Source organism: Bombus pascuorum, chromosome 16 (genome assembly GCF_905332965.1).
Source record: "Bombus pascuorum chromosome 16, iyBomPasc1.1, whole genome shotgun sequence".
NCBI classification, from domain to species: domain Eukaryota; kingdom Metazoa; phylum Arthropoda; class Insecta; order Hymenoptera; family Apidae; genus Bombus; species Bombus pascuorum.
This window is the reverse complement of record NC_083503.1, coordinates 845,067-864,122: the sequence shown is the minus strand read 5'-3', so window position 1 is coordinate 864,122 and position 19,056 is coordinate 845,067. Positions and strand designations below refer to the sequence as shown.

General features: G+C 36.8%; 3 protein-coding genes across 15 annotated transcripts in view; all 3 read left to right on the top strand.

Moving 5' to 3' along the window:
• Positions 1-250, top strand: part of LOC132915036 (cyclic nucleotide-gated cation channel alpha-3-like) — a 219,775-nt gene extending 219,525 nt beyond the window's left edge. For all 13 annotated transcript variants that reach the window (XM_060974654.1, XM_060974645.1, XM_060974643.1 and 10 more), the window contains one exon: positions 115-250. The gene's annotated coding sequence lies outside the window, so the exon portion shown is untranslated. The remainder of the gene's footprint in view (positions 1-114) is intronic.
• Positions 251-14,465: 14,215 nt separating this feature from the next.
• LOC132915216 (elongation factor 1-alpha) lies at positions 14,466-17,491 on the top strand. Its single transcript, XM_060974951.1, has 4 exons — positions 14,466-14,643; positions 14,858-15,466; positions 15,662-15,937; positions 16,202-17,491. The coding sequence occupies exons 1-4, from the start codon at positions 14,500-14,502 to the stop codon at positions 16,556-16,558; spliced, it is 1,386 nt and encodes a 461-aa protein (XP_060830934.1). The 5' UTR covers positions 14,466-14,499; the 3' UTR covers positions 16,559-17,491.
• Positions 17,492-18,035: 544 nt separating this feature from the next.
• On the top strand, positions 18,036-18,927 carry LOC132915217 (small ribosomal subunit protein uS14m). The gene is made up of 3 exons (XM_060974952.1): positions 18,036-18,196; positions 18,317-18,457; positions 18,582-18,927. Exons 1-3 carry the CDS (start codon positions 18,122-18,124, stop codon positions 18,765-18,767), a joined length of 402 nt encoding a protein of 133 aa, XP_060830935.1. The 5' UTR covers positions 18,036-18,121; the 3' UTR covers positions 18,768-18,927.
• Positions 18,928-19,056: the final 129 nt, after the last annotated feature.

Sequence of the window (19,056 nt, the reverse complement as noted above, 5' to 3'; positions counted from 1 at the left end):
AAGCATCATCCTGAAGCATTTATCTCAAAGCATCGTTGCTGAGCTTCCAGTTGAAGTGAATTCCGTGCATAATTCTTATACGTGTACTCTTCACGCGTGTAAACTTTGTTACAGATACGCGGCGGACGACAGAGAAGAACTGGAAGAAACTAGGATCTCCGGTAGATCCAGCGATACGAAATCGATCGGTAGCCTCAGTCAACATTTCTTCGAAAGCGACGAAGATGAGAAGTATTACGGCACTTGCAATGGTTACGCTTCGCAGCCTGGCAGCAAGTCGAACTTATTGCTATGCAGCGAATGCGATCAGAAAACCCGTACCTGTACGTACAGGCCACAAACGCCTGGCTCCTATTCTAGCAGATACGTCGAGGAGCGTTTCGACGATCGACTTCAGGAACCAGGAACTTCCCGCGCGTACAAAAGCCCGATTCATATGTCTTCTCCTCGGTCGACGGTATATCACGATCAAGAGCATAGCGGTCAATCTTCTTCGCCTAGGTCGTCGTATCGCGATCAAGAGTATCGAAGAGTTTGGCCCAAGAAATACGAACAGGAGCACGACCGAAGAGACTATGAAGACAGAGACCTAAAGCAGGACGACGACAGTCCTGTCTGCGAAGTCTGTCATGGTAATGGACATGTCGTTCAATGCGAACATTGCGATTTTTCTAGCGAAGGTGATTTAATATGCTTCCGATGTCAGAGCGACGAAGGTTCGTCGAATGGTCAAAATTGTCCTCGTTGTGAAAAAAATGACAGAATATTATCGAGCAGGGTAGGTTCGCAAAGGGGAACGACGTCATCGAGCGACGAGGGAAAGTACCCGGTAGATGCTGTAGTCAAAATCCAGGTTAACGACCATATGATCGACGTAGACTCGGACGAGACACCTGAAAGTGACTTGTCAAGTAGTCATCACCACCAGAGGGGTACGATGGATCGACTAGATACTATTGTCGAGGCAAAGGGAGACACTGCCAGTGAAAATGACGAGGAAAACGGCGGTACAAAACTAAATGGAACTAACAGCGCAAGATATCTCAATTATATGATCGTACTGTTTCTGTAAATAACATGGTTATGGTAGCTGCAGTTGAGCTATGGACTATGTTGGTAAAATGGAGAGTGTTGTTTCGTTGAAATTAGCAGTTAGTTGACAGATGATAAATATAGACACACTTGTAATACTTTATAAGTTTTAAAGTTTCAGATGATTTCATAATATCTGTATAACATTTCTACTGCACTTATTGTAATACTGTTATAATAACATACTATTTATATGCTAGTAGAGTATCGATAGTATACTATTATAACATACTGTTATACTCTATAAAAACAAACCACTTTTTAATAGTATTTCGCTATATTGCATTTAAGCTAAAGCGACATAACGCAAAATAGAAAAAATATATATCAGAATATATATATATATATATATTACAAGTTTCAATAAATATTCTTTTAACAATTTTCTCACGATACGATAGCAGACTGTTGCGTTTGTTTTGAGCAGAATTCTCTAACAAAACAATGTAGTTAACGCTACCCTATTAAAATCATGTTTCACCACTGTCATTATAATTGTACAATTGTTTCTATTTTGATCACGAAGCATGAAGTAAATAGTAAATATAAAAAGTACGATGGAACGATTCGTTACATTAAAATTACGGTCACCATAAACATTCTCAAGATGGATAGATAGAAACGAAGGAAATGTTAGATCGAAACATTTCAAACCCTTTTATACGCGTATACTATTTGTAAACACTCTGATGAACGATTTTTAAGAAACGTTTGGAGGATCGACTCGCTAATATCCGCAACGACACTCTCCATCCAAGACACGAAGCATTTTCAAAAGTGCTGGTTCGCTACACGAGGGAAAAAAATCTATTGATTTTGACGTGTCTCGCAACTTTTCAAAATGTTCCGTGCTTCACGGGTTGCTTGACATCGAAATTCGTTGCCGTATGATATTTTCGGCGCCATGGCTCAACTCGCGTGTAAATAAACTGCCAAAGGAACATTCATCCGTATATCGTAGGGCCGTATAGGTTAATAGATAACTCGTAACGTTTAAAATGCTACTTGAGAGAATGAGAAAGAAAGATCGAACGAGAGAGTGGAGAGAAGAAAGAGAGAATGAGAGAGGGAGAGATAGATGTTACATTACGTTCGACACGCGCAGCGTTACCATAAGCTGAGATCCATGATGCAACGATCGACACGATTCCATGCGCGACTTTTACAATGGGTTTGTGCAGAAATCGTGCTCGTTTTAACTTTGTATATTTATCGTCTTTCTTTCTATAATTCGTTCTTTTAAAATCTTTTGTACCAAATTCGATTTATTTCCCCTGAAGGGTAATATGTTTTCATCGTTAGTATAGTATAGAAGATACGATTACAGTGAATAGAAAAGAAATTAGTTTATTCGTTGTATATCGTTTGTTACGTGCAGTTATCGAAACGAATTGAACGTATTAATTGGAAATGTGTGATCTGTGTTTGACATGTACTTCGAATCTTTCGTTTATCGACCGATAAAGATTTGTACACAAACCTGAGTAACTCATGTTCGGGACCAACTAAAGCCACCATCTGCATCGCTGCTTCCGACTTCTGCTTTCATTTCCGGTCATTAGATTTCATATTTTTTTCACATGTACGGAATACGAGAATAGCGTAGATAACTTGTCGTATATGTTTCACTCGTGGAAATTCTACGGTAATTTCTTTTCAATGATACAACACGGTTGGTTGAAGAAAAGATTTGTCAGAATCGCGAGATAATTTACACGATCAAATTGAATCTCACTACTACCTGTACGTGTAATTTTATTTTTTTACACATCTTTCCTTTCGATGTGCCGAAACCAAACGCATAGAAATTACGAACGTGAATGTATTTGAAGCGGAGCAAAGCATTCATAATCGAGTCGTATTATCAGCTTCGAAAGTTTCAATTCGGACGAACGACGATAGAATTACTTGTCCTCGTACTAACAAACCATTTCTCCTCGAGGGCCTCAACGGGACCGAATTTCTCCAGATTCGAAAAATCGATACGGGATCACAACCCTTCTTCCCTATTTCCCCCATGTTTATAACGTTAAATTATGATTAATAACATAGTACGATTTCGCGATCGACAATTTTCCCCGTTTATTCGGCTCGTTATCTTTCATTGGAGATCGAAACAGTATCGACGATGAACCAACATCGCGGCAATTATTATCGTTCGAACGTTGCCCTAAATTTTGTTCTCCGAGTCTTCAAGATAGAGTTATTTTTATATTCTTTACTTTTCCATTGGGAACGCATAGTTTCGTTGGAAGTTTCATATCCATTCTAGTCGCAATCCTTGATATAGCGTTTGAGGAACAAACAAAGTCGAAGAATAGTATCTTTCTTCGAGAATTATTTAGATAACGTAAAAAGGTGCAAAAACAAAAAAAAAAAAAAACGCCACACTCATTAAACATCCGTATTAATTGTGGGGGAAATAATAAACTGCAGACTCGCCCGTTTGTATTATAGAGACAGGTAAGAAGAAGGCGGTGTAAATCCTTCGAACTACAAAATACGAAACGATTTGTAATAAGGATAGCGACTTTTTTAGTATTTATAAACCATCGAATAGACTTTAATAGTTAAATACATTTTTTTAACGTTCTACTTTGCCCACTTTGTAAGCAGACCGCACGTTTACCGCTTGAACCGACGAGATTTCCATTTAACGAACGAAACGCGCGAATCCGAAAGACGACGGGAGAAAAGCAGGCAGATAGAGATGAAACGCGCAAAAGGGGGTATGTATATTGCGTAGTTATCTAGCTAGCTTCGAGCATTATCGAGGGACGTATTTCATGCGAAAGATTCCGCGGGATTAGACTTATATCGATCTACATGGTATTCACAGCGACAGACATTATCAGGAATACAGCGCAAAGTCTAAACGAACAATCGTTAAGATACACCAGTATCCGAAAACCTACCTTACCTTGAAGCAAGGGCGTGATAACTCGAAGGATTAGAAGGGAAGAAGTTACATCGTGTATTTCACATCAGGATGTTTAAATTCTGGAAGCAACTAAAATTAAATACTCGTGCTGTGTACATATCGCGAACTCGGATTTTCTCCATTCCTAATATACTTGTGTAAGCGAAGAAAATTTACGAATTTAAGAATCAATTGAGAGAATTAGCGGTTAACCCTTTTTAAGAAGAATATTTGCCTCTCTTAGCGTCAGAGCTGCTCTCTTCCTTTGCAATTTGTTTCATATCGTTATTACGGAAGGAAACTCTTCCGGTAAATAAAAAGTAATGATATATTGATAATGTTACTAAATGGTATAATGTTTAAAGGATTAGAAGATCAGAGTAGGTCGAGTTACTTCGTCTTTGCGACGAGGTATCGGGTGTACTATTATTCTACTGCCATGTTCGAAAAGTTCTGGGAAGAACTTTGAAATCATTGAATACCTAGTCCTATACGTCATCGTCAGATCATTACACGGGAGACACCGGACGATTAAACTCTCTCTCTCTTGGTTTTATAAAAGTTTTACGCGCGATCGCGCTTGCTTCTGATCGGAGTGTTGACTTATTGGCGGCGCGCCACGCTGTAAAAATCCATTTCGATCGTGGATGCGGTTGAAGATACAACGGTATCGCCGACGACTAACGATAAAACGGAGAGAGAACGTTGGATCGCGTTGGAACAGGAAAAGAGGAGTGCGTTTAATCAGCCTTACTTATACAATTATTATCTACATTATTGTACTAAATTTATAAGCATGATTTGTGTACGTATATGTATGGTCGACGTACTTTTGATTATAGCCTTGAGAGAATGCTGTGGACAACGATAATCTCTGAGCAACGTATGGCTTGGTGTGTAGTACGTTTCCGGTTTCATGGTATTTTGTACCTTCCGTTACGAAGAATACGTTCCATTTATTTTTGTTGCTCGATACTCGTACCATTTATAAATCTAAAATTGTAGGCTATTTAAATGGCTGTGATACGTGTACGTTCGTAATTTATTATACTCGTTACCAAATATGTACTTAGTACTTTACGCAACACGATGATTTATTTATATATCGTTTATATCGTTTATATCGTATTGTCTGTGTATCGTTTACATGTATACACCATTTCTAAGCTGTCTACGGATACGTTAGGAAATGATATACCCCCCTTTAATTAATTATCTAGCCAGTTGCTCCGAGTCACGTCTTATTTCATAGTGTAAAATATTCCAGAGCACAGCATCGAAACTGCTGATGAACAATTTGTGACTTTATCCAATATTATAAGCCTTCCGATATCTTATCATGTATTGATATTGTTTCAGAGATACTAGATTTATAGTTGAACACTTTGAAGCTCCATCTTCGACGATAGTGTCTTACCTGTACACGGACGAACAAAATAAGAACAAAATAAGACGATACCCTCCTATTAGTGTAGCTCCTAATTCGGTATTTGTATACGCTCCTTTTTGTTATTTATCAATTTACCGAAACCCATCTATACTTAATTAAAAGCAATGTTTATCGGGAAAGGTGTGTGTGTGTACATATATATATATATATATATGTAAGTCTCATTCGCGACGATAGAATATCAGGATGGCGGCGCGGTAAAGGGAAACAAAGATGAGAATGTAGTGTCTCTGAAACCTTGGAACGCGGGCGAGGAGCGAGTTCGACGATTCGCGAGATCGAGCTCGCTCCTGCTCGCCGTAGTTTTTATTCGATTTTGAGAAGCTCGAATTTACACGATCGATAGAACTAACTCGGATGATCTTCGCGGTATAAATCTCCTCACGACTGTTTGCATGATATTGATTTTATTGAAGATGTTTATCGGTGTTACAAAGGAGCTGAAGAGCTGAGACGCGCGTGAACGCAAAAGTCATCGATGTGGTCTCGCGCATCGTAGCGGACACGATTCGTGAAAGTTTGTTGATAATCGATCGACGTGGTCCGATCGGCAGGTCGACGATTCCCGTTATACTGTCCGATTGACGATATCTTATGCATGGAAACCTCCCAATCGCCTAATCGATATTGTTACGCGTGTTGTATAATTTCATTTAAGTAAGCGAATGAATATTGGACAAAATGCACGGACGCTCGATGGAACCACGTACGTTCGGGATCGATGGTTCGAAATACTTCGTCGGCTAGTGATCCTTGCGAGAATTTCTCTAATCATTTTGTGGATCGTCGTCATCGTCCTCTTGCGCGATGATGTGCGACTCGTGCCAAGATTCACGACCGTCTTCCTCGCACTCTTCTCGAAGTATATTTGTCAGTGTTCGCCGATCCTTGTCCTTGGATACTAATTTCGTTCTTACGTCGTGTGTCTTTAGTTGTTTCATTAAGTACCAATTAGTATCGAGAATTTAGGAGATAACGATGAACAAGTATTTATGAATATTGTTTACGAATAAGTGCCAATATTATACAGGAAGTATATTTGTTACATGTATTCGCAAGATTTTATAAATAAGAGTATATTAATCGTCAATTACAAATACAATTTAACGATTTATTTTATATCGAACGAACGTTTATCTGCTTTACAACCTATAATCTTGTTGCTTCTATAGATTCAAGAAATTTATTCGCGTTGAAATCAGAAACATTTCTTTCGTCGCGGCATATCACTCGCGTAATATGTAGACACTTTTGAAATTCGTAAAGTTTCTCAATGTTTCTTTTAACGATATATACGTACCGTTCTCCACAAAATGATTCAGAAAATTCTTAATTTACATTCGGAGTTTACGTAATAATATTAGGCCAGTTCATATCAAGCGATTAATTATATGTAAATAGTTCGAGTAACGTAAAGAATATCGTTCAGGATTAAGTCAAAATTATTATACAATGTTGGTAAATTAGACGCGTTTAAATTATTTGTTGCGTTACGCATATTCGGCTCATAATTCGCGTGGTGGGTTTCGACAACCATTGAATCTCTGAAAAGTAGATTATAGAAATTCGGGAGACGTACGTGTAACGCTATCAGCGCCCTGCTATTCTTTCCGGGACTACGCGATCCGAAATGAACGTTACATTTCGATAGATATTATCGAAATGTAAATAATTTCTATAAAATGTTTGATTTCGGTATTCCATATAGCGTTTACTACCTTTATTATGTAATACGAATAAATAAGAGCGAAGACGCAGAGCCGAGGAGAACAGCAGGGTTAAACTTGCCGAAATGATCGTTTTAAAACAAGCGGTATAGTTTCGTTGATTCGCGAACGAGTGATTTTTCGATGTCTCATACAAACGATGATTATAAATGACAATGATTTCAAACGATTGTCATTTTCTTCGATATGTAATTATTTTTTTGTCTTACGATTGAAGGTATCTATCGTTTCTTGAGCTGAATATGTCTGAAAGCACTGAAACGTTCGAGTCTGATCGTTTCTTCGAACGAGGAAATCGACTTGGGCTTTCGAACGAGATTCTCGATAGTTTATCCGCAATCGGTTCGACTTAAGTATCGATCAACCATTAAAAATTGAACGTATTTCCGTATTTGTCGTCTTACTACCTCGGTTTCTTATCGCGGCGCTTTAGCGTTAAAATAAGCTATCCGATAAAAATAGAAGGGGGCGGGGGGGAAAAAAAAAAAAGAAGAAGAAATAAGAGGCGAGTCTCTTAATGAATGGTCACTCAGGAATAAAGTTATAATGTAATAACAGTTGCGATATTGAATATTAACGTTTAACGAACAATTTTTTGTAAATAGGAGTATAATTACAAATAAATATAGATATATAATGATGAACATATATATGATAATAGTATGAACATGTATAGAAGCTGCGTGCAGGGTTATACGAAAAAGGGTGTCGTGCGATCGGAGTGTCGTTTCTTTGAACAAAAAGTTTACCAATGTACAAAATTATTGGAAATTAGCGGAGAAACCGATCGTTTCTCGAAGCGTGTGGAAGGCATGTAGCGAATCGCGTGCGTGCCAAGAAAAATAGTAATTGTTGTTTCGATAGCCGAAAAGAGAAAAGCAGTGGTTAGCGTATGATACTCGTTCGAACTTAGTTGGAACCGTTTCCCCTGTACTTTTTTTTTTTTTTTAATCGTAGCATTTCTCCGATCTAACGCCTGAACGATGTCATCCTGCACAACTTTACGATTGCCCCGATAAAAGATAACAAGCCTGCGAGATAGTAACGCGTGAATGAAGCGGTATATCTATATGTATATGTGTGTACACGAGGGACGAGGTAAGAAAGAGTGGGAACAAGAAATAAGAGAGAATGTAAACGCGTGGAAGAATACGTTATGCGAGAGAGTCTACTTCCGATTACAAAGAATCGACCAAAACGTCTGCATTAAGGTTAGAGCGCGACATATGTTAATTAAACGATCGTGACTGTCAGAAGGGAGACAACGAGAATCGAGCTAACGGGAGTCACAAATAAAATTTAAAAAGAAGAAAAAAGAGCGAGAGAGAAAAACGAGAGAGAGAAAAAAGATACGACGGCGAGAGAACACGACTGTAACCATACAATTATCAATTAGACTCGTAACGAGTATACATTGCGTGTATCATCGACTATGTACTGGAACATGAATTATGTCTACCCGCGCGATTACGCGTGAATTTTTGTCCATTTCTACACGTATATCCGTTTCCTCCTCCTCGACGATAGAAGTTATTTTTAAATTTTCGAAACTTAGCTACGCCGCTCCCACGTGCGAGTGTCTGTACGATCGGATGTCAGTAGGAATTCAGAAATATAAATAGAAGATTGAAGTTGGCAAGATGTATCCTTCGACAACACCCCTCTGCCTATATATGGCAAAAGATTCTCAATTTTCTTTTCCTTTTCTTCTGCACAGTTGCCCGTCCTCGACGAGCGTCCCTTTTTCTTTCTTGCAGTCTGTACGATTTTTCCTACCTGGATTTTACCTTGGTACGATATTTAATTTTTCTGCCGAGTCCGATGGCCATAGGTCTCTGGACTAACGCTACGACTGTAACTCTCCAACGAGTACACCACCGGATTTTCCCTGCAGTACCAGTCCCTTTCTTTCTCACTTTTCTTTTTATTTTATCACGGCGTGTCCGTGTGACATCGGTTGAATATTTTCTATGTTTCAGTCTTCCTGCGTATCCGCATGCATATCTGTAACATATATAAGGTTTGTATCAGCTTATCGGTGTGCGACATCAGAAGAATATGCATCTCTCGAAATCATTCGACTTTCATTCGAATCGTGAAACTCGTAAACCAAATACATTTAGGTCGTCAGTTACATTTTCGTAATATCATATTCGTTTATATCGTACTCGGTTGAATTCGCAAGAAATAATTATTTATCATCCTTTATTTGTACTTATTGCTCGAAAGAAGTTCTAGTTGTAACGTTACCAGCGAAATATTCGACTCGAAACGAATGAACTTTAATTCACAAGTACATATTCCTCCGGAGCAACCCTGACCATGGGAACGATCGAATCTCTTCCCGCAGAATAATGGATCTAGGAAACAGGAATCTCCCCTCTTTCGTTGCACGTGGCAACATCGAATACCAAGAGTCAATAAAAACTGATGCTTTGTTTTGTCAAAAATCGATCGATACGAACTTCGAAAAGCAACTTCGTTTCGTTCGAACTTTGCTACATTACTCGTGCTCCGAAAACCTTAACGTATTTTCGTTAGTTGTTTTATATTCACCGGTAATAAAAGTCAGTAACAGTAAGATTGCATGATGTTAATAAAATTATGCGTATAATTGAGATTGATTTTTGGGTATCTAGGAAAAAGAACGTAAATTTAATAAAAAGCTGAGAGTAACTAAAGACGAAAAGCTTTTCCGAGATTTTATCTTTCCAAGTATCTCCAAAATTTAATCTTACTGCCAACTAATTCTGCCTTTGTAAACTTCTAGTTAGTATGATTCCTGAAGAGTATATTAGCAACAGTATGACGTTTAGTACTTGCGTACAAAGCAAATGATGCATAATGAGTCGTCCGTTATTTTCAATGATTCATTCAGCGGTTTGCGGAGAACGCGATTGCATAACATCTCGTAATAAACCGTAATTCTTTTCCCCATATCGACATCATAGGATACTTTTCATGCTCGAAGGTAAACACGGGCATCCCTCAATTGGATATGTAACGCGTATTGTTTGTTATTAAATATTAATAATTTAAAAATAAAAAAACGATGGATCAACAAGTGTACCCTTTGTGTATAAAAATCGTACACCTTATATATCAATTAATTATATTACGCAATTGATGTATATTCGATATTAATTATATTACAATCTTGAATCATATTTTACAATAAAATAATAGATATTTTGTAATTGATAATTAATGTTGGATTATCAATGGTCGGAATTAAAATGCGTATGAATATCTTCAGACGGCTATTAAGTCGCAATTTCCAAAGATTTTACAAAGCAACATATGAAGGGTAATACCATTATATTGTCTATACGATATGTACGTGTTTATAATACACGCAGATTTGAAATATTATAGTACGAGGGAAAAATATTATAACGAATAGAAAAATATAGTGTAATAAATGAAAAGATTTAAGAAAGCTATGTTCCATTGTCGCCACCGGAAAGGTTTTGTAACAGTAGTCCAGGGCTGTAACAAGGTATCATCAGTGCCTTGAACGTTTATCGTTCATACAACGACGTTCATACCAAATGGTTTCGTACTTTTCATCGCGAATAATTCTTGAATCGTCGATATCGAAAGATTCAAAGATTAAGGAGAAAAATATAGAATCGCAAAATAGGTATCGCCTTTCATACCGAAAAATAAATAATTTCATTATTTAACAAACGTTGATTTCGTATTGAATATTTTAAAAATTGTGCTAAGAAGACATAGAAAGTCTTACCGTTACTTCGCAGATAAAACAGCAAAGCAGCTATTCTCGAACTACAGATTACAGACCATTTCCATTGTAAAAATTCTACCTGCTCCAAAGTATTATTCTTGCCGTATGCTAAGATACTGAGATACATATCGAAAGATGTTACAGTTCACAGTACTTTGAAACTGTGCATACATTTTACTGATCTTTATATATTATGTATTTCGATATGTCGTGCAATGTATTTTCCAACATTTTCTTGTGATATCACCGTTTAATCTTTGTTATTCCTTTTAGATAAGTTCCTAACTCGCCACAGTAAAAAGAAATAATAAAATGAATTATATATATATATATCTGTAACATCTTTCGATATGTATCTCAGTATCTTAGCATACGGCAAGAATAATACTTTGGAGCAGGTAGAATTTTTACAATGGAAATGGTCTGTAATCTGTAGTTCGAGAATAGCTGCTTTGCTGTTTTATCTGCGAAGTAACGGTAAGACTTTCTATGTCTTCTTAGCACAATTTTTAAAATATTCAATACGAAATCAACGTTTGTTATATATATATATATATATATATATATATATATATAAAAGAAAGGTAATAAAAATGCGCGTGCACATTGATATGCTTATATCATCGAATACCGATTGTATCGACAATTATATCATAGAAAAGTAGCTTTGAAGTATGATTCATGTATGTATATCGGCCATGAAAGTACATCGGGGCTTTTCTTTTGGAATGTCCGGGAAAGTCACCGATACTTTAGTCCAGACTTTTACTTAACATTATTACACTTAACATTGTTTATTGAAAAACAGCTGTTTATGATTTAATCTAATTGCGTTTGCCTGAGATTTATGACAGTGGGCCTGGGCTCGAAGCGACATAACGGGTCGCTGAACGTAGCCACGGTCACGGGAGGGACGTGTACCTAACTCAGGTATGAAGTAATTAAATAGCTGTCCTTAAAAACAAGGATATACCCGAGGGATGCAAGGGATACGAAGAATATATAAGGGCGGTTTCAGTTGGACCGAGGAGCCAGATAAGTTCTACATGCCTCGTGAACAACAAATACATTTGGTCACATACAGCTCGTGAATTGGTAAATTTTTTTTTCTTTCTTTTTCTTTTTCTTTTTTTTTTTTTACTTGATAGACTATTTACAATCGATTCTCAGAGAAGATCAGTAAGTTGAATTCGACTTAGACTGTGTAAGAAATCGCGTTCGTTATCCCGTTGCCCGTGGATTATCTAATCGCTGCTGCAACTTGTTGCTAAACTCTGTAATAATCACATTTGTATCAATAAGTATCATCGATAGTACATAATAACGATGGCCAATTCGCGTGAAGATTCATTATACGCCCCTAACTCTCCAATGATTACCCGACATATATATATATAGATCTGTATTACAAAAATATTAAATTCTTTATTCACCCAGCAATAATCTATATTGGCTAGATTGGTAGATTATGATATATCCATATTGCTTTGAAGTGAAATTGCATTGAACTCGTCGTCTAGTCATCGCGTATAGAACAATTTGGTAAAAAAAGAATGTCGAAAAAAAATCGGATTTTGCTTCGTATTATTGTTTGATATTGTAAAATTTGGCAGATTCGGGGTTGTAATATTAACTCTGCTGTTACGAATACATTAATGCATCCCTGAATGTAGCGTGTTAACATTCTCTTGCTTGAATATCCCTATCTTTTTCTCAATTCTCTACTCACACACGTACACGCATCCCAGGACTATCTATACATACATATATACGAGTCTCGGCACGCCTGTTGTTGCTGCGTAACCGTAATCTCGAACCCAGCGCTTCATCCTCTTAAAAACTCCAATTTTACTGGTTATTAAAACCAATAATTTTTTGCAAGTTTATAAAAAACATGTCAACCAGTATCTTCAATAATTCGGAAAATTATTAGCTGTACGACAAAAAATATAAATAATACGAAAAATAATGGTATATCGTTTTACAAATGATCAATATGGTGAGGGCGCTGGCTTCGAGGCTATGGTAGGAAACCCGTATGCGCATGTCACTTCACTTGGACGATCTCTTTCTGTCGTAGCATCTGAAGGTGAGTGGTTGTACGAGGTTTACGCACAAGAACATAATCCGTCGATTTTCTCATCGGAAAAGTAGCATCGGACGTCAGGTACGGAATAGAACGAAGCACGAAATACGGGCGAAATGTGTTGTGATAACAGTTTCTCTAAAATGTTATTTTTCTCGGTGAATTACAATATTAAAAAATGGGCGCGTGGTTGATCGTTATATTCGCCGGCTGTTCAAATACGGACGGACCACATGCTGACTTTCGTTGAAATCGCTCGTCATATCTTTCGAGGAAAACGCGTCGAATTTCGCAAATTGATTGTTCGATCGTACGAAACAATTCACGCGAATAAACGAATAACTAATTGAGTGTGATTTTTAAATTAAAAAATTAGGAAAACTCAAATAACCGGATGCAGTATGGCGGTCGCTTGTCAGAACTGGAGTTACACGGTCACGAGTTCGAGCATTGCTGGAATTCCATTCGTGATGTAAAATCTTTTCTAGTTCGGCAATTTCTAAAAACATCGACGAAAGTAATTTTACATGTATGATCGAAAGGGAGCTGTAATTGTGGCTTCAACATTTTTCTAAGTACGGTATCCAGATACGTGATGCGTATACTGGAAATCGTGTGCAATGACGACATTGTGGGACGACTCTTCGCCAACAATGGAGTTTGCTTGCTGATTTCCAGTGTGGTGGATCGTTAAATCAGTCAATTTTCTTTACCGTTATAAAGTTCATAGCTGTGTAAAAGTGATAATAAGTGGAAATTATATTGTGCGAAACTTGGTAATTGAACGGCGGTATATCTGTATCAATTTATCATATAGCAATTGTATAATATATACAATTTTGTAGCGCGTTTTTTATACATAATTTTCCAAATTTTAAATACTTTTCTAACCTTCTGTATATAATTAATCAACAATAATTTTGTTTTCAACACGATTAAATGTTTTTTTAGAAGTTACCTTATAGATACCGTAAAGCAGTTGTTCACGTGCAATTAAAATATATATTACTTTTAACGGAAATTTTCGAGTAATTAGTAAAGTTTAAATATATATGTACATATAACACTAGTATAGCTTTTCTCATTGGGAATTATTGAAAGTAATAAGTAACGTAGCATTGTGCAACGCCAAGCGTCAAGCAATTCTGGCAACGTTGCAGCTCTTCTCATCACGTACAAAATGGCTGCCAGTTCCGTTCTCGAATATTCAGATACCGCCACGTGGACGTTAATACGGACACCTGCTGCTTTCTCGATAGAAAAAAAACAAAACAAAAATCGCCAAACTGTAACTTGTTAACAAAAATGAGTATTTTTAAACGATATTTTGAACAATATTCGGAAATTTTTAATCGTAAAATAAATTTGAAATTTGTTCGCACGCATTGTATAAATGTAATCTTTAATGTAGAATGATTTTCTGATATGTTATTTCATTTCAGATTTAACTAGTAAAGTTTTACAAAAACTTTCATAATGGGTAAAGAGAAGATTCATATTAACATTGTCGTCATTGGACATGTCGATTCTGGAAAGTCTACCACCACTGGTCATTTGATCTACAAATGCGGTGGTATTGACAAACGTACCATTGAAAAATTCGAGAAGGAAGCCCAGGAAGTAAGTAATTGATGCGTAGTATAGTAATATTTACAAGGAAACAAGGATTATAATAGTAGTTGCAATTACTGCTAAAAATTTAGCAAAGCTTTGTCACTGGTAATTGGTTTCCTTAGTACAGTGATAATTAGATGCTGCTGTTCTCTAAACGAAACAGCTGGTTACTTCTTACACAATTTTTAAACGTAATTGATAAAGCATTATGAAATTTTAGATGGGCAAAGGTTCCTTCAAATATGCCTGGGTATTGGATAAACTGAAAGCTGAACGTGAACGTGGTATCACTATTGATATTGCTCTGTGGAAATTCGAAACTTCAAAGTACTATGTTACTATTATTGATGCTCCTGGACATAGAGATTTCATCAAGAACATGATTACCGGTACTTCTCAAGCTGACTGTGCCGTATTGATCGTTGCTGCTGGTACTGGCGAATTTGAAGCTGGTATTTCAAAGAATGGACAAACCCGTGAGCATGCTCTGCTCGCTTTTACCCTTGGTGTGAAACAACTGATCGTTGGTGTTAATAAGATGGACTCCACTGAGCCACCATACTCTGAAACCCGATTCGAGGAAATTAAGAAAGAAGTATCATCTTACATTAAGAAGATTGGATACAATCCTGTTGCAGTAGCATTTGTGCCAATTTCTGGCTGGCACGGGGACAATATGTTGGAGGTTTCTTCAAAGATGCCTTGGTTCAAGGGATGGACTGTCGAACGCAAGGAAGGCAAAGTCGAGGGAAAATGCCTCATTGAAGCTCTCGATGCCATTCTTCCGCCTACTAGGCCTACGGACAAGGCTCTTCGTCTTCCCCTTCAGGCAAGTTTTCGATTGAATTTCATAGCCGAATTTTTATTTATCTTAAATGATGATAAAGTTATTTGCTCATTCGCGGTTTCCACCGGAGAATTTTCTAATTTGATGACGGTTAGAGACGACTGACTAAAACTAATTTTTCAATAATTATTCCTGTTTCGAAAGGCATATTGGTAATATTATTAATTGTGATTGTAGGATGTATACAAAATTGGTGGTATCGGAACAGTACCGGTAGGTCGAGTTGAAACTGGTGTGTTGAAACCAGGTATGGTTGTCACATTCGCTCCTGCTGGTTTGACCACTGAAGTTAAGTCTGTTGAAATGCATCACGAAGCTTTGCAAGAGGCTGTTCCTGGTGATAATGTCGGTTTTAACGTGAAGAACGTGTCTGTCAAGGAATTGCGTCGTGGTTATGTTGCTGGTGACTCGAAGAACAATCCTCCTAAAGGAGCTGCTGATTTTACTGCACAGGTATATATTTAATAATACGTTAAAAACTAGAAACAGACTCGAGTAAATTATTATCGATTAATTTGCACGATGATGAGAACCTATTAACTTCGTTCGCGGTTTCCACCGGAAAGTCTTTAAGGCTTGTTGACGGCAGAAGGCGACTGAGTGCATTTTGTTAAATACTTTTTATATGAATACTTATCTACATCTATTTACCTATTTTAATACCTACTTACATCTTAATTCTAAAAATATTAATTATGTTTTATATGTCTGTTATAGGTTATTGTGTTGAACCATCCTGGTCAAATCAGCAATGGATACACACCAGTGTTGGATTGTCACACTGCACATATTGCGTGTAAATTCGCTGATATCAAAGAAAAGTGTGACCGTCGTAACGGAAAGACCACCGAAGAAAATCCTAAAGCTATCAAGTCCGGAGATGCTGCCATTGTTATGCTTGTACCAAGCAAGCCTATGTGCGTTGAGGCTTTCCAAGAATTCCCGCCTCTGGGGCGTTTTGCTGTTCGTGACATGCGTCAAACGGTAGCCGTCGGTGTTATCAAAGCTGTCACTTTCAAAGACGCTACTGGCAAAGTCACCAAGGCTGCCGAGAAGGCCCAGAAAAAGAAATAACTAGTTTCCGTACATGTGTATCACCAGATGGGTATGGGCGTATAGTAGCTAATATAGTTTACCTCCTTTCTTCACGTTCCTCGCACGAGAACAACGTTACGTTGTTGCCATTGGAGACTGCAATATTTTCTACGAAATCGCGACCGATAATTAAAGATAATAGAGTCGATAAAGAATCGCGACGACTAGCATTTTTTATGCATGTAATTGCATACTCGCCACATTTTTTTGATATTCGTATATTCCATTTATCAAAATGGTTACTTCGTCACTTTTCTCATCGCAAAGAATTTCGTAGGAAAGGCAAGCCAACAATGGTTTGCAAGCAGATGTTTTTCTTCGCCTGTGAGTTCCATGAGAAAAGAAAGTAAACTATGTAAAGTTACTTATTACCTAGTCAGGTAATTGGAAAGTGATGGCAAATAGGTCACATTTTCCAATCAAATTTGTATTGAAATTGTTAAACTAGGTAGTTTTACAATTACGATTTGCTTCCGAATTTGTAAAATTCCATTGGGGAGACTTTTAGAAATTTTTAAAGCTTTAAGCGAGTCATTGCATCGCGGTGCATCGATACAAAGTAATCGAACAAACAGTGAATAAAATGAAAATGATAATTTTATTACGAATTTGGCTGGGTAATGAAATCTGTTTTTCTATTACTTTCCAATTGCCTGGCTATAGGTAAGGAATTGAACTACGAAAATATATATACACAAAACACTTTTCTAATGATATATGTCTTTACAAAGATTTCCCTTATCTTTTTACACGTCCTCTATATTAAAAAGAAGTATGTGCGGAAATATATGATTGTTCTACAACGGTACAGCAGTTTTAGCCATGATTTTCCGATTGAAATTGGTTTAACAACGGTTTTGTGTACATACCTATAAATAACAATGATAAGAAAAATAAAGGAGATACGGAAACAATTTCATGTATAGTATTTCAATGCACCATTATTACCCTTGTGTCATGGAAATATTTCAATGTTTTTCGACAACATTAGTTATAAAACATGTCACGTATGCATGATGTAAGAATTGAATCAAGCATTCTTTGAAAACAATTTCAATAGTACAAAAGCCTAATTCTTATTTATTGATAGATCGTAGGATCGATCGAAGTTGACTTACGTTGCCAAAATATATGTACTTGGATGTGATTTGGTGATTTATTTTCACGAAATTAGTCGTAAAGTGAATTTTTTATTCAAACGATATATACCTGTGCAAAGAAAATACGTAATAGTGCTGTCGAACTAACGTTTTCAGAAACAAATTGATAGTGGAAACCTTTTTTTCGCAGAATCTGGTTCGGGGCGATATTTAGCGATCGAAGCAATTTTCCTCTGGTGTTTTTTAAACAAATTATCGGTCGAATGTAGAAAACACGTTGGACGAAGAGAACGATACTGTGCAGCACAGGCAGATATATATTTTCCGTTAGGCGAAGATGGTAGTAGTGTGCGGCATCATGGATAGAGAATACGAGCGATGCCAGAACTAGGTTAGGTAACGTGCGACGAATTTCATAGCAATAGCTATTGTTGAGTCCAACATGGCTGCTCTGAGGAATGGTTTGTTGACATGTTCGAATTTTCTTTCAAGTAGCACAAAATTTGCAGCATGCGAGGTAAGTAGAAATAAGTTTTCAAATCTTTTTATATATAACATTTACTTCGTGATGTAATATATTTTAGTAAACCATATATTGTTTCCAATAGATTTTAGTTTCACTATATTCTTTGTTTAGTTGCAGCAAATACGTAACAAATATGTTGGTCGGTGGATGATTCGTGATATTAAACGAAGAAACATGGCAAAACAATATGCCGAAGAACGACTGCGACTTCTAGCTATAAAAAGAAATACTATTTTGCCAGCGGAAATTCGAGTACGTCATATATAACCTCAAAGTGTGATAAAAGCATACGAAGAAATTTGTTACGTTGAAAGGATTATTAGACGAACTACAGCTATTGGTTTTTTTGTTTACTAAATCTACTTTGCTGTTTCAGGAAGAAGTTAATCAACAATTTGATAAGATAATTCCACGTCAGACAGCTTTAAGACAATTAACATCACGGTGTATACTAACTTCTCGTGGACACGGTGTCGTGCCAAGGTGGAGATTATCAAGAATTATGTTCAGGGAGTTGGCCGATTATAACAAGTTGTCTGGTGTACAACGTGCAATTTGGTAGAGATTATATGTACAATGGTGTTTCGGTTCTTTTGTCGAAAAAATGTGAAATAAATACAACATAATTGATGTATCAGCTTGTAAAGAAGTATAAGAATGTTTTCTTATTTTATTACGTTTATTATTTACCATTATCGATTATCGATTATTTATGTTTCGTTGCTATCTTGTTAAAAATTGTAACTTCTAATAAAGTAAGAAGAAATTCTTTTTTATAAGCAGCTAATACTAAAGGCATAGTAGTGTGTACAGTCTTGGACTTGTCGTCGATACAGATACGTTTCTAAAAA